The sequence below is a fragment of the Oenanthe melanoleuca genome, chromosome 28 (assembly GCF_029582105.1).
Source record: "Oenanthe melanoleuca isolate GR-GAL-2019-014 chromosome 28, OMel1.0, whole genome shotgun sequence".
Taxonomy (NCBI): domain Eukaryota; kingdom Metazoa; phylum Chordata; class Aves; order Passeriformes; family Muscicapidae; genus Oenanthe; species Oenanthe melanoleuca.
In genome coordinates, this window is record NC_079361.1 from 5,775,180 (window position 1) to 5,790,246 (window position 15,067).

At 51.8% G+C, this 15,067-nt stretch overlaps 1 protein-coding gene across 1 annotated transcript; it reads left to right on the forward strand.

The window, feature by feature from the left end:
* The first annotated feature begins 1,173 nt into the window (after positions 1 to 1,173).
* TINCR (TINCR ubiquitin domain containing) lies at positions 1,174 to 1,437 on the forward strand. The gene has a single exon (XM_056512956.1). It carries the CDS (start codon positions 1,174 to 1,176, stop codon positions 1,435 to 1,437), a length of 264 nt encoding a protein of 87 aa, XP_056368931.1.
* Positions 1,438 to 15,067: the final 13,630 nt, after the last annotated feature.

Consider the following 15,067-nt stretch of genomic DNA (forward strand, 5'->3'; position numbering starts at 1 on the left):
GTTATCTGCTAGGCAAGAGCAGCTCCTTTTTAGTGAAGAGCAGATCCTGAACTCAACTGTCTTGCAGTGCTTTGGTCTGAAGATACTGGTCTATGTTGAGGAGAATGGACAAGGGAATTAATGCCTGTAATATGAGCTTCAGAAAAGTTACCTACAAGATAAGAGGGTGACTTGATCTTTTCGAGAAAAAGAGTAAAAAAGGCTTCCTTATCTTCATGGTGTTTGCTCTGAAGTATCATCTTGTGGCTGCCAGTCTGCCTTGCAGGATCAGTCTATTCCAGCCTGTGGCTGACATAACTCCTTCCTTCCAGAGGTGCCAATGCATTTCCCAAAGAGTGGCTGGCTCCTCTGCGTGCCAGCTGTGTCACCTGTCACCTGGTTCCTCTGTGTGCCACCTGTGTCACCTGGTTCCTCTGTGTGCCGGCTGTGTGCCTGCCGTGCTGCGGCCCTGAGGTGCTGATCCCACTCTCGTCATGCACAGGATGCAATCAGCCCTAATTGCAATTCAGCAATTAGGATCGAAAAGGAGAGGAGTGCAGGAGGATGAACCATCGAGGGGCTCATGTGAGTCAACAGCGGAGATCTGAGGGGATGATGAGGAGTGAATGAGTCCTGCCCCTTTGGAGGGTCCCAGATCGTTTGGGAACAGTAACTGCAGATCTCCTGAGGGAATCTGCGCTGCAAGGATCAGAGGTGCTCACACAGCCGGGCTCTATCTCTGTGAGGAATTTGTCACTATGCAGCTGTACTTCTCTTCATTAACGTGGCCATGTTAAATAGCTGTGAGGTTGCTAAATGCCTGCTTTGCTAACTGATCTCCCCAGCTGGCGGCTTTTTAGAGCAGGAGACACGAGGTTGCTAAGCCCATTCATTTCTCACATGCACCCACGTTTCTAATGTCTGTGGAGATCCAGCTTTAAAAGTCCTCTTCAAGCCACTGGAATGAAGAGTACCTCGTGAAGACACTGTAATTATGATGGGGTTTAGGGGTGTGTGGAAATGATTCACGGAGATGTTTCCCAGCCAGCAGGCTCGTGGAGCCAGGTGAGCTCTTCCCTGGAATGTGAAGCATGCAGCGTGGCAACTGGGAGGAACAGGTTTGGCAGGAGGTTTGGAGCTGTTTGCAGCCTCTCCAGAGCCACATCTGTGCTGAGCCGAGCCGAGCCGGGCGCGATGGACACGCTGCGCAGGAGCCTGTCCCGCTGGAAGAGGTTCCACATCAAGGTGCACCTGGCTGAGGAGGACCTGCTGCTGCCCCTGACCGTCCGGCCCAGGGACACGGTGATGGACCTGCGCGCCCTCCTGGTGCGGGAGGGCGTCACGTCCTGGAAGAAAACTTTTTATTACAACTCCAGGCAGCTCGAGGAGCACGAGACTCTCAAGGAAGCCAATATCCAGAATGGTTCTGTCCTCCTCCTTGTCAGCAATCAGAGGTAGGCAAGGAGCTCGTCTGCCGGGGGCACTGCAGAGGAGGGGGAGTGCTCTGTGTCTCAGCCCTTGGCCCCTTTCTCCTGGGGGTTTGCAGGATGCAGACCAGGAACTCAAATCCTGCCATTTCCAGCGGGACTGGGACTCCAGGCTGTTCATATCCAGACCTGCTGTGCTGTGAAATAAGCAGCTCAGAGGAGGAAATCTGCTTGCTGCTTCCTGTCCTGTCTCTGGTCAGGTCTCCTTTTTCTGGGTATGCGGCCAAGCACAGAGGGAGAGAATGACAGGAAAAAGGGGAGACTGTGCGACTTGGGAGTTCTGGGAACCTCTCACTTGTTCTTTTCTGTTGTGCCTATGTCTCCCCACTTCTTTGTAGTAAATACTTTCTGCAGGTGTTTGGGGGTGGACAGGAGAAGAGCTGTGAGCTGCCAGCAAAGCAGTGCTGGACAGGGATGGCAAGAGGCTGCAGCTCCCGAGATGTGTCTGAATCACAGCAGAAAGTAGCGTGAGAGCAGAGTGGGAGACTGGAGAGTCCCAGGAGAGCCAGTGCCTGGAGATCAGTCACGGCAAGTGCTGTGTTCTGGGGGATGAAAGCTGAGATCGTGCACCTCGGGCTCACTGGCCCACAGGACAGTTTGGATGCAATGTGGTGAATTTATGCCCACCTGCACTGCCTTTCCTAAAGCCTGGCTGTTGCTGCCAGCATGAGTAATTCTGTGAAGCACTTTGGGGATACTGGGTAGGAGAGGTATGTTGTGGGTATGTTGAGTCTAATTCATCTTTCTCAGTCCTGAGCCCTCTGAGTTATGTGTCTATGCTGATCAGAGTTTCCTCTCAGAAAAACCTGCACTAAAGACTTCAGTTCCTGATTATATCCCACATACTGGAATGGTCCTATTTTCCAGTCCAGAGGCAGCTTGAAATCTCACACAAAGAAGATTTAATAAAGCGTTTCCTTTCAGAGCTCTGCCAGACACAAGAGATTTCCCATCACTCAGCTAACTGCAAACCCCAAGTCACCCACGGCCTCTTTCTCCAACATCTCATTTCAGTTTTCTGATTAACTTGGCTCAGCTCCTCCTTTTCACCTGGTTTTTAATGGCAGAAGCACTTCTACTTTTTGTTGTTTCCATTATTTATTTCCCTAATTTTTACAGTCTGAATTTTTTGAGAGTATAAAAGGGTTTGGAGGGTCTGAGTTGATGGAGTGCACATCCTGATGCTTGTTGGGTAGATGCCTGGTTTCCACAGTGTGCTGTGTGCTTCCCACACGCTGCAGAAGTGGGGTGAGTAAAACTCCCCAGGAGATCCTGAGCAGTGTGCTGACTTCAGAGGGCCCACTGAAGTCACTGGCCATTTTTGAAAATCTAGACCTGTTGCTCAAAGTCCCAGCTCAATTTTTGTTAGCACATTAAAAAGGGAGTGGGATTTCTAATTTTTTTTTTTTTTTTTTTTTTTTTTCCCTTGGATTTCCTGCAAACCTTCCTGGTTCCTAAACCTTGGCCAATGTCCTGTTGCTTTTTCCAGGGCTGGGTGTAATGTGGAGTGTCCAGTCTCTACCTGAAGTCCTGTCTCCTTCACCTACTCCCAAAGGGTTTTCTGTGGTGTGTAAATGCCCAGATTCTGGGGACACATTTCTCTGAAGTTGCTGGGGTGACTGAGCTGTGGCAGGATGGTTCCCTTGGATATTTCTGAGATGTGCTCATGTGTGGCTGGGCAGTCACGCCCTGCATGGGCCAGTCCTGGCTCAGGGCAGGAGTGACTCAGCACCTGGCCAGGTCTCCAGCACAGAGAGGTTTAGAGGATTTTAGACACCTGTCTCTTGCTGCCACTGGGACTTAGGAAATACAGAGTTGGAGAAGGCTGCATTGTAACTGAGATTACAGCACCAATTTGAGTCTTAAGGTTACTCAGGCAGATCATTAGGTATCATAAATCCAGGTATTATAAATCCAATAGTATCATTGGAAATACACTGGTCTGTATCAAGTGGGCAACAGTGAATAACCATGGGGACTAGAACAAGAGTAGCCTATGCAGTGTTGGGACTGTCTAGAGCCACCCGAGCAGAGAAGATAGTGAAAACAGTGTTGCACTAGCCCGCAGTGCTGAGGGTTTAAGAGTTGGTTTAAATGTTTCACCAACTCAGTGAAGTGTGGACCCTCCCCATCCGAGGCAAGCATCTACTTCTTCAATTCTCCCTAAAAATCTTTGTCTCCTTCTTACTCTTTTGTGCTGTGGTACCAGCCAAACAGAGTGTTATTAATTCCAAGAGGGAAGTCGCTGGGATTGCCAAGGTCTGCAGCTCAGTGTCATGCCCATAAATATTAATGGTCACTCTGCATGCTGTGTGTTCCTGCAATGGGCTCACGGGACAGTTTGCTTTGAACCAGAGAAAACATGAAAATGACCCTATTTTTCATCTACCCCTCCCCTCTTAATGCCTTTGTAGATAATTGGCATTTAGCAAAGGCCAAGTCAGCATTTCCACTTCTTGCTCGTATTTTCTGGGGTTTGTAACTTAGTCATAAAAATTCACTTAAGGCGGCAGCTTGGCAGGAATGGGATCAGCATACCAGCTAATGCTGAAAATTTATTTGGACCTTAATGTTTAAAAGTTCGAGCAAGCCATTTTGGAGATCAGTCAACATGACCTCTCGCCCTGGGAAAACACATGGGCTGGCCAGAACTGCAAATACCACATCCACCTAGGATGCAATTCCCCTTCGTGCAGAGCCGGTTAATCACATTTCTGCTGTGCTGACTGGAATGGCAATACTGTTGCAGTAGGGGCTGAGTAAAGAACTCGCTGAAAAACAGTTTCTGCCCTAGAGAGTGACATATTACAATAACATGGTTTGTCAGTGGGTAAAACGAGCAAAGCAAGAGTTGGAATGGGAATGAGCCAGCAGAGAAATGCCCGGCTCAGTGGCCGTGGGCCAGCACGTGGTGCTCGAGCCATCAGTGCCTAGAGGAGAGCAGCAGTGGGTGCTGGCATGGGCAGCACAGGCACCCAGGCTGGCTGCAGGAGCATCCACGGGCATGCAGTGAGCTGTCCCAGGGCAGGAGCAGCCCTGGCACCGGCAGCAGAACCCGTTTGTCCGGCTCTGGAGGCGGCGCAGGGCTCCGAGCCCGGAGCTGCTCTGCTGGGGACGTGGGAGTTCTGGAACTGGCTCAGCTCTTCCCCAGTTTTGTGTGCTGGAAGCTCTTTGCTGGCTGTGTGCTGGGGAGCACCAACCAACAGGGCCATGCACGGGGCAGTGAGGGCAGAGCTGGGCAGTGAGGGCAGAGCTGGGCAGTGCTGGGCAGAGAGAGAGCTGGGCAGTGCTGGGCAGTGAGAGAGAGCTGGGCAGTGCTGGGCAGAGCTGGGCAGTGAGAGAGAGCTGGGCAGTGCTGGGCAGAGCTGGGCAGTGAGGGCAGAGCTGGGCAGTGCTGGGCACAGAGAGAGAGCTGGGCAGTGAGAGAGTGCTGGGCAGAGCTGGGCAGTGAGAGAGTGCTGGGCAGAGCTGGGCAGTGAGGGCAGAGCTGGGCAGAGAGAGAGAGCTGGGCAGTGCTGGGCAGAGCTGGGCAGTGAGAGCAGTGCTGGGCAGTGCTGGGCAGAGAGAGAGAGCTGGGCAGTGCTGGGCAGTGCTGGGTAGAGAGAGAGAGCTGGGCAGAGCTGGGCAGTGAGAGAGAGCTGGGCAGTGAGAGACAGCTGGGCAGTGCTGGGCAGAGAGAGAGAGCTGGGCAGTGAGAGAGTGCTGGGCAGTGCTGGGCAGAGAGAGAGAGCTGGGCAGTGAGAGAGAGCTGGGCAGTGCTGGGCAGTGCTGGGCAGTGAGAGAGAGCTGGGCAGTGAGAGCAGTGCTGGGCAGAGCTGGGCAGTGCTGGGCAGTGAGAGCAGTGCTGGGCAGTGCTGGGTAGAGAGAGAGAGCTGGGCAGAGCTGGGCAGTGAGAGAGAGCTGGGCAGAGCTGGGCAGTGAGAGCAGTGCTGGGCAGTGCTGGGCAGTGAGAGAGAGCTGGGCAGAGCTGGGCAGAGCTGGGCAGTGAGGGAGAGCTGGGCAGAGCTGGGCAGTGAGGGCAGTGCTGGGCAGTGCTGGGCAGAGAGAGAGAGCTGGGCAGTGAGAGAGTGCTGGGCAGAGCTGGGCAGTGAGGGCAGTGCTGGGCAGTGAGGGCAGTGCTGGGCAGTGCTGGGCAGTGAGAGAGAGCTGGGCAGTGAGAGAGTGCTGGGCAGTGCTGGGCAGTGAGAGAGAGCTGGGCAATGAGGGCAGAGCTGGGCAGAGCTGGGCAGTGCTGGGCAGTGCTGGGCAGTGAGAGCAGTGCTGGGCAGAGCTGGGCAGTGAGGGAGAGCTGGGCAGTGCTGGGCAGTGAGGGAGAGCTGGGCAGTGAGGGCAGTGCTGGGCAGAGCTGGGCAGTGCTGGGCAGTGAGAGCAGTGCTGGGCAGAGCTGGGCAGTGAGGGAGAGCTGGGCAGTGCTGGGCAGTGAGGGAGAGCTGGGCAGTGAGGGCAGTGCTGGGCAGAGCTGGGCAGTGAGAGAGAGCTGGGCAGAGCTGGGCAGTGCTGGGCAGAGCTGGGCAGTGCTGGGCAGTGCTGGGCAGAGAGAGAGAGCTGGGCAGAGCTGGGCAGTGCTGGGCAGAGCTGGGCAGTGCTGGGCAGTGCTGGGCAGAGAGAGAGAGCTGGGCAGAGCTGGGCAGTGCTGGGCAGAGCTGGGCAGTGCTGGGCAGTGAGGGAGAGCTGGGCAGTGAGGGCAGTGCTGGGCATATGGAGGTAGCTGCTCCTTGCTGATCATTTGTTGGCTGTGTTTTGATGTTCAGTGGGAGATGGAGGAAGATTGCCTTTAACTGGTGAATCCAGGACTAAGCCTGTGAGCTATTTCAGCTTGAGGGTGTCAGTGACTGATCCAGAGCTGTCCCCAGACGTGCCCAGTGTGCCTGTCCCTGCCCATTCCTAGGCATGGACAGTTCCATCTGGATCTGTGTGTGGAACATCACATTGACAGAGCCCTTGCTCTTGGTTCCAGGCTCGTCTCCTGTGCAGTCTCCTCTAGCAGTCACCCAGGCAAGATCTGTGCTGATAAATTAAGCAGTGCCTTGACTTCTCTCTCTCACACTGATGGAGTATTACACTGCAATTTTTGGCTCAGTCCAGGTGCATTTCAGGAGCCAGCATGGGCCAGGGGCTGCTCCTTATGGGATGCCTGGATATGTACATGCAGGTTTGGAGAGTAAGAATTTAACAGGAAAACCTTGGCCATTCTGTACCAGCTGTCCTCTGAATGCAGGAGAATGTCCCAGGCATGTTTGATTTACTGGCACAGACTCAGCCACAGCACTTGGGTCCCCTCAGCCTTTTGGAGGCTGTGGTTCATTGAGATCAGGCAGCTTTTCTCATCATACATGGCTTTCCTGGAGAATGGAGTTCAGGAAGTCATTGGTGAATAGGTTAAATAAAGTAGACACCAGCACTGAGTTCAGCAGAAGTCTATTATCTGGAACCTATTGGTGCTGATTTTCTGGCCTGGAGCCACCTGAAAGCATCCATCTCAGGCATTAGCTCAGTTACCATAACAACTCATCTAGGAACAGCTCCTGACAGCTCCAAGAGCAGACCAAGGTCCCACGTTGTATCCTGTAGCCACTCTCAGGTCAAAATAAGCCTGTCCAGATTCCTCCCTCTCCTGCAATCCAGCCTCAGTGTCCCTGGTGAGTGCCAGTCCTTGTAGCAGCTTTGACATGCCTGGGAACCTGTTTTGTTCTTCAGAGGCTGCTCAGTCTAGTTTTCCAAAGCTCCATCCACTCAAGGGTGGATATTTTACCTTCTGCCAGAATAACAAACCCATCTATCCTCAGGGAGCCCATTGCATTCCCTTCTTGACATTCAGTTTACAATGTCTGAATTTTTGGAACTGTAAATGAAAACGATGGCACAAGGTCCAGTTTAGCTGGTGCCAAACTCCTGCCTCTGTTTGATCCTGAGATGACACAAGGAGCACTGGCAGTGGCTCGCTGCACACTTCCATCACTGCCCTGTCACCCTGCCCACTGGCACTGCCTGGGATGCAGTCACCAAGCACAGCAGGTGGTGTTGGACCTCTAGAAACAAACAAACAAAAAGAACAGGACCTGCAGAGTTAGACCCTGAAAGCTCAGACCTGAAGCAAGTTCTTCACTCTGAGTTTCAGGGTGGATTTGTGACGCCTGCCCTTCTCACTGACCCTCCTGCTCCTGCAATTGCTCCTCAGCATGGAGGGGGAGACTTTTCACCCCCAGCCAACTTTTACAGCCTTGCCTGTGAAGCTGAGGCCCAGCAGCAGGCTCCAGGCACTTGCAGCAGGATAACGATCCTTTAAATAGCACTGGGAGTCTCTCTTCTCAGGGAGAACTAATTAAGTTCTTCAGTACATGCTTAGACATATGCTGACCTGGTATGGCCTTAACAGGTCTGCTTCCACCTAGCAGATAAATAATACTGGCTTAAAAATACCCTGCTAGAGCTGTGTTACTGAGGCAACAGCCAGCTGGGGGCTGATGCATCTCGGTGGCTGAAGGTGGTGTTTATGTGGATTACTCATGGGCCAAGCTCTCTGCTGGTGTGCTCAGTTAAGTGATTTTTAAGTTCTGAAAGCACTGGTGCAGTTACCTCTGCTGACACCTCACAGCACACAGGCCAGACAGTCACCCCTGTATTTATCTCATTCCCTTATTGTTTGGCCCAAGAAGCTCATTTAACAAAAACACAGGGTTGCATCGATGCAGAATGTGATCCACGGGGTTTGAATTCCTCCCTCTGCAGTTGCATGGGATTGCAGTAGATGAAACTGAGCTAATGTGTCCCCTGGGGGTCTGTCTTGGCTCTAGGCAAAGAATTAATGAATGGGAAGAACATTCCAAAGTAGGTTCTCCCTGGTGTGATGTGGCCCAGCTTCCTGGACTTCTCTGTAGTTGTGCTGATTTATATCAGGTGAAGATTTTGCCCAGCTGGGATAAATCCCCCCTCCTGTTTTGGTGTTTCATAGCACAGATACACTACAGGTGGGCTTACAGAAAACCCTTGGCTATCAAAATGCCCTGAAATTTCAAATGAAGAAGAAAGTGCTGAAATATTAATCCGATTTTTATAGAAAAAAAAGCCAGTGACTGATACCAGCCTCACTAGACTGATCCTCTGCTAGAACACAGCAAAAACTCCCACCCCATAGACTCTGAAATTCTCTAAGACCTGATGAAAGATTTGCTGCTGGCTCACCTGGGTAGGGTGGCTGCTGGTAGAGTTGCTGTGGGCCCTGAGAACCTCAGTTACAGTCAAGGTGGGTAATGAGCTCTCCAAGCAAACCCCACCCTGGAGAGGGACCTCCACAAACTTGGAAGACCCCAGGGGATAGCACTGGGTGATTTCTAAGGGTTTTCAGAGGAGTAACTTAGAAAATAATTCTATTTTTGCCGAGTTTAGGCCTTCTATGGAGGGTCTGGACCCCTGTCAGAAAATGTGGATGGACCCACAACCCCAGAAAGCCTCAATTTAGTGCTGATGCCTGAAGGTGAATGGGTTGAGAGCAATTCAAGCTCTGTCTTGCTGCAAACATTCTCAAAGTGCTCCTGAAGCTACAGACCACCCTGGTCCTAAGATGAAAAATGGATTTCCAGGAGCAGGCACTAAAGAGAAAGAGAAAATCTGTGAAGGAGGGTGAAGGCATCTTCTGTGGATGGATAAACAGGTTTGAAACCTTGCAAGTGGCTTATTCTGAGTTATCCAGTGTGACTGAGGAGCAAAAGCAGTCAGAGGATGAGGTTTACATTCTCCTCATGTCAGGGTCACTGCCTGCTTGGTCAATGCCAGTTTTGATTGCATCTCTGTTGTGCTCCAAGTGTTTGCCTCTTTCTTATTCAGGTGATGCCAGAGAGCACAGCCAGAGCCGTGAGAGACGGGGAGTGTGCCGGGGGCTGAAGGGAGAGGATGGACAGAGCCTGGGGCAGCCTGGCCAGCAGGGCTGGCGAGTCCCTCCTGCACGCCAGCCCAAGGACAGCAGCTCCCAGCGTGGTGCCGTGAATAACTGACCCAAAGGAAACAACAAACGGTGTTTCCTCATCAGCACACCGTGTGGAGTAAGACTGACTCAGTCCTGGGAAGTGACTCGGGGAAACAGCCAGAAAGGGATTTCTGCCTGGCCATGGAGCTGGGAGGGCTTTGCTCAGGGCCCTGTGTCCATGCCACGGGGACACGGGACAGCCCAGCCTCCTCCTGACTCCTCACATTCTGCAGTAAGTTGCTGCTCTTGGCTTTTCTTTTCCTGCAAGTGTGAGATAATTGTTTTTCCCTTTCAGCCTGTCCATCCAGCTGTAAAGGACTCAGGCTATGCACTGTCTGGGCTTCAGAGCAGTTTTGTGCAGTGGAGCCCCATTTCCAGGTCACAGGCTCTGTACAGCAAATGGGTGATCAGTGCCCTGGCAGTCCTGGAGCCTGGCAAGCCCCAAGGACAGGAGCTGCTTGGTCTCTGTTACAGCAACCCCCTCAGGGACCCACAGTTACACCAAAAGTGCTCGTTCTGGAGCCAGGCTTTGTAAGGCACTGAGCTCCTTGGTGCTCTCTCTGTGCTGGTCCCTGCTCTGCCCTGCTCCAGTAACTCCTGAACAGCTGACCTGAGCCAGCCTGCTTTGATGGAAAGAGAGGTCTCACAGACCCAAGATTCCTGCAATTTTCATGAACAAACAGCAGCTGGATAGAAGAGAGACATTTAAGTTAATATTCTGTGGAAGGAAATGTAATTACACCTCTTGCTCCCTGACTATTTTGGGATGCAGCAGCCAGGTGAGCAGCTGGCATTGAGATATGAATGGTCAGTCGGTTCCTGCCCTGCTTCAAACCAGCCCTGCACTTGCTACCCCTTCCCTGCAAGGCCAGAAGCTTCTGGAACAGCCAAGGGTTTTGCTGGGAAGGTCTGGAGGGCGTCGGGTGCCCTGAGGATATTGCAGGAAGCTGGGAGCACCAAGAAAGGAAGAAATAAAAAGCAGTTGTAATACAAATCAGAGGAAGAACAGGTTTCACCAGTTCTTACTCACAGAACAATTTGATTTTTAGGTTCAAACTTATTTTCAGGAAAAGAATGGATGTTTCACTAATCTCTACAGTACCTTCCCAGAAAATTCCAGTGGCAACTGGAATTTTGGCAACTCTTGCCAAATGCCCCAAATTTGCATTTTCTGCTTTTTTTTTTTTTGGCCATGAGAAAACATTGGATTATTTTTTTCCAACACAAGCATTTGACAAAATGTTATGGAAAACAGAATTTTTCATTTTCATCTTACCAAAGAACAAAACTATTCCCCCCAAGAACGTACTTAGACTTTGCACAGAAAGAGATTCTAAGACAAAAATGTGGACACAGTCAGAGCTGAGCACCTTTCAGTCCAAGCAGCTGGGATGGACAAAAGTGGGATGGGACCAAGCGTGGGAAGGAGGAATGAGTTTTCCAGCAAGGCAGGGGCTTGTGGAGAGCTGCTGCTCTTGGGTCAGCAGCTCTGCCTCTGTGTCCGTCTGTCCCGGAATAATGAACTCCTTGGAGGAGAGCCAGTGCTTGGAAAGTGCCTCACACTGCTCTGGGTGTGGCCATAAATAATAATTAAAATTAGAGTGATAATAATACTGAAGGGGATGTGTGCCACTGAGCAGCAGGGTCCTGCATCTGTGCCCCTGCTCTGGTGAAAGTGCTGCACAGAGCCTGGGAGGCAGGATTTGCTTCCCTGGACTCCATAATCTCAGCCTCTTGCTCTGCACGAGGCAAGCTGGCCTGAGCTGAATCAGGTCCAGGATCTCTCTGACACCTCTCCTGCAGCTCTGGCCAGTCTGGTCACTTCCTGCAGCTTGGGGGATTTCTGGAAGGACTGAATTAACTGGGCTGGGGGTGGGGGAGCTGCCTGGACTAATGTTTTCTTCAGAGATAGGCTTTGACTGACACTTCAAATCTGCCTGACAATCTTTTATTCTAAGTGCAGCTGCTGCCTTTCTTCAGAGCGGGAAGAACTGGTCTGGTTGCTGTCCTTCAAATGATGCACCTTATCACGTGGGAAAAAGCAGGAAAAATCCCACAAACCATCTAGAAAGGGCCACAGGACCAGCACAAAAAGAGGTAAAAATAACTGCATCTATCTGAGGTATTTCTGCTTTTTTCCTCTATGCCACAATCCAATGAACACACTTGAGAACAGGGGCTGTGCTCTGAGGAACAAGAACTGGCTGGTTTTTTCTTTGTTTGCCTGTTTATTGTGGTGTTTCCTGCAGGAGATTTGTTTAATGCTTTGCTGATAGAACCATGCAACTCTTCATGATGAGAGAATCATGGAATAGCCTGAGCTGGGAGGGACCCCCAGGATCACCCAGCCCAGCCCCTGTCCCTGCACAGACACCCCAAATCCCACCCTGAGCACCCCTGGAGCTCTGGCTGGGAGCATCCCTGGGGACCTGGACACTGCCCAGCACCCTCTGGGGGAATAACCTTTCCCTAAAATCCAGTCCAACCCCCCTGACACAGCTCCAGCTGTTCCCTGACATTTCCAGTCCCAGGGCTGGGAAGACAGGGGCGAAACCTCTTTTACTCAGCTGTTTTCCACTGCCTCTCTTACTTGTCCTCCATCTGCCTCTTACTCCTAGTTGCAGGTATCCTTAATGCTTGCTGGCTGCTGGGATCACACTCAGCTGCTGTCAGAACAGGTGGAAACCACTTTATGGTGTGATTTAGACTCTGGGGGTTTGCCTGAGTCTGGCCAGGACGGTGGGATCACCAGATGAGCAGAGGGATGCTTCAAATCCTCTTCTGGACACACCTGGGGAAAAAAAGTCTTTTGTTTGAGATGTCCTATCTCTCCTTGCTTTTCTAGGTCCTTCAAAACCAGCCAGGCTCTTTGGAGCTTTGCCTTTCTGCACGAGGCAAGCTGACCCGAGGTGGATTAGGTCCAGGATCTGCTCTAACACCTCTTGCCTGTAGCTGGCAGCTCTGGGACCTCTGGGAAGCTTTTTGCAGCTCAGGGATATCTGGAAAGGCTGAATTAACTGGAGTGGCGTGGGGAGCTACCAGAAAAGCTGCTGACAGAAAGAACTGCTGTGAAATGGATGTTTCCCTTGTTGTCTGTGAACACAGGTGTGGACAAGGCCAAGGAGCAGCCCTGGAAGGTCCTGAGTGGATTGCAAGATGAAGTTTGTGATTGCTCAGTGCTGCTGTGTGGTGGGACTGCTGCTGGTGGCACCACGGACAGGACTGTCCAGAGCAGTGCTGTGTGCCTCCCCCTCAGCTCAGAGTGAGCCAGGCCCTTCCTGCAGCTCCTCTGGGGCTCCATGGGCACAGAGCAGCCAGGCTGTGCTCCAGCCAGGCTCTCAGGCTGGGGCACGTTCCCGTGGCTCCTCCTGTACCTGAGACACCCCTGCATTCAATGCTTCACTTTGCAGGGCCCTCAGCCCGGCAGCTTTCCTTGCTAAATTTGCTTTTTTAAGGTTACATCAGTGTTGTGTCCAGAGGGAATGCAGAAACAGATTCAGTTTGTGAGTCTGGCTTTAATTCACCTGCCTCATTTACTTTCCTGCCCTGCCCACTAATCAATGAGTCTGTTCTGGGAGTACCACAGTTTGTCCACGTGCAGAAGAATTCAGCACAGTGCTGAGGTGCCAGGCTCTCGAGCAACGTGTCCCTCTCCTTTGAGGCTCCTCAGGATGGATTTCCCTCCCCAGAAGCACTTGAAGACACTCTCCAGCCCAGGGCACAGCTCTGTCACCTTGTCCTCTCAGCCTGTGCCATCCCCTCCTGGAGGTGTCTCCTCCACGGGTTCCAGCCCCATCCCATCCCCAGCCCCATCCCCAGCCCCTGCTGCTCAGCCTGACACTGCTGGGGCCCTTTGGGCCATGGGACCAGCAGACCCTGGCAGGGGCTCCTTGCTGCTCTCAGGGCCCTGAGTGTCCCCTCCAGGTGTGTCCCCTCCAGGTGTGTCATTCCAGGTGTGTCATTCCAGGTGTGTCCCCTCCAGGTGTGTCATTCCAGGTGTGTCATTCCAGGTGTCCCTTCTGCAAGGACAGTGGCACCATCTCACTCAGTGCTGCTGCCAGGCACTGCCTCAGACACTCCAGGCTGTCAGGAAGCAGCAGGGAAAGGGGTTTTTGGCTTTGTTTCAGCAGACTTGCTCTGTCCTGGGTTTTTGGGCTCCTGTTATTCCAGGCAGTGCTGCTCTACTGTTTAATCAGATGTCAGAGCTCTGGGGGACAGCAAGGCTGCCTCTGCCTGGTAGTACCTATTTTGTGACACCACTGTTCTGCCTCACTTGTTATAATCTGTACCAGAATGCTCTTTGCCTGCTAAAACGGACAATTAGGATCCAGTTGTAATGCAAATGGCACAGTGGAATAAAAGCCGTGGGGAACAACATCCCAAATAAGCAGCTATGTCAGCCTTTGTTATGGCATGATGACTTCAGCTCTGCTCCTGCTCTCTGAAGGATCAGGAGGAGAGAATCTGTTCCTGTGTTTTATGTGTTTTACAGGCAGGCTCGATGTGAGGCTGCCTTCAGGCACTGGCAGCCCCAAAGTGAGTGTGTGCAAACCTGACAGGCAGATCCCGCCCACACTGGAAATTCCATGATTGCCGTGTTTTGTCAAGCTCTGTTTTATAGACTACAGGCCAAGCCCATGGGGTAATTGCCAGTCTCTGCACAGGGGCTGAGATGACGTGAGAGAGAAGCAGAGAGATGCTGAAATTCCAATCTGCTGCACAATGTGCTCCTAATCCTGATGGCCTTGTCATTGTGATGCTGTCACTGGTGTCATTGCAGTTGTTCTTGTCACTGTTTTCCCCATGTTTGGTGCTAAAAATTGTAAATGAAGAGAAATATTTAGACTCGTAAAGGAATCTAAATATTCTGTGGAATTAAACACACAGGAGCCTGAAAAGTCAAATGGCAGAGGTATGTTTTCATTTCAAATGGCAAGTCACTGCAATGTAAAGCGATATTTTGTTGATACAGCTGCTTTTACTGCAGATCTGCTTTGCATTTCCCCAGGCCATGGGTAACAAAGAACGAAGCTGAATGTTCTCTCACCCTTGAGAACCGATGAGATGTCTGATCATGGAGTGCTGGAGTGGCAGGCAGGAGCTCAGTGTTGTCAGGTCACCTGTGAGATGCAGAGGGAGAGCAGAGCCTGTCCAGAGCTCAGGGACAAGGAACAAGTGGGAGGTGGTGGGGGCAGATGGATGGGCTGAGTTCAGTGTCTTCCTGGGAGCTGTGGCAACTTGTGTATCTACTCAGAAAAGCCTTTGCAACTACCACAAATGACTTTAAATGGCCTTATTTTTGTGCTAGCAATGAAATGAGCAGCTCCAATGGGGAGGAGTAAATCCACTTGATTACACATGCTGCTGGGAATAACTCTCTTACTGGTTATCACTAATAGCCCAGCCCATACTGGCAGCCTGGCTGCTGGAAACAGGCTGTGGTGTCTGCCAGGGAATAACTGCACTGCTCCTAAATCTCCAACTACAAGGGGAGCCAGAGGGGCCTCAAGGGAGGAAATCAGCAGGAAGCAAAATCAACACGGGGCACTTTGGTTATGAATAATGTGTGTGACAAATGAAATGGGCCAGTCTGTGTTTTGAGGAGGATTTCTGCCAGGCAAGGCTGAGCTCTTTCCAC

Coding starts and splice junctions, on each gene's coding strand:
- TINCR (XM_056512956.1), top strand. CDS start 1,174: ATGGACACGCTGCGCAGGAGCCTGTCCCGCTGGAAGAGGTTCCACATC.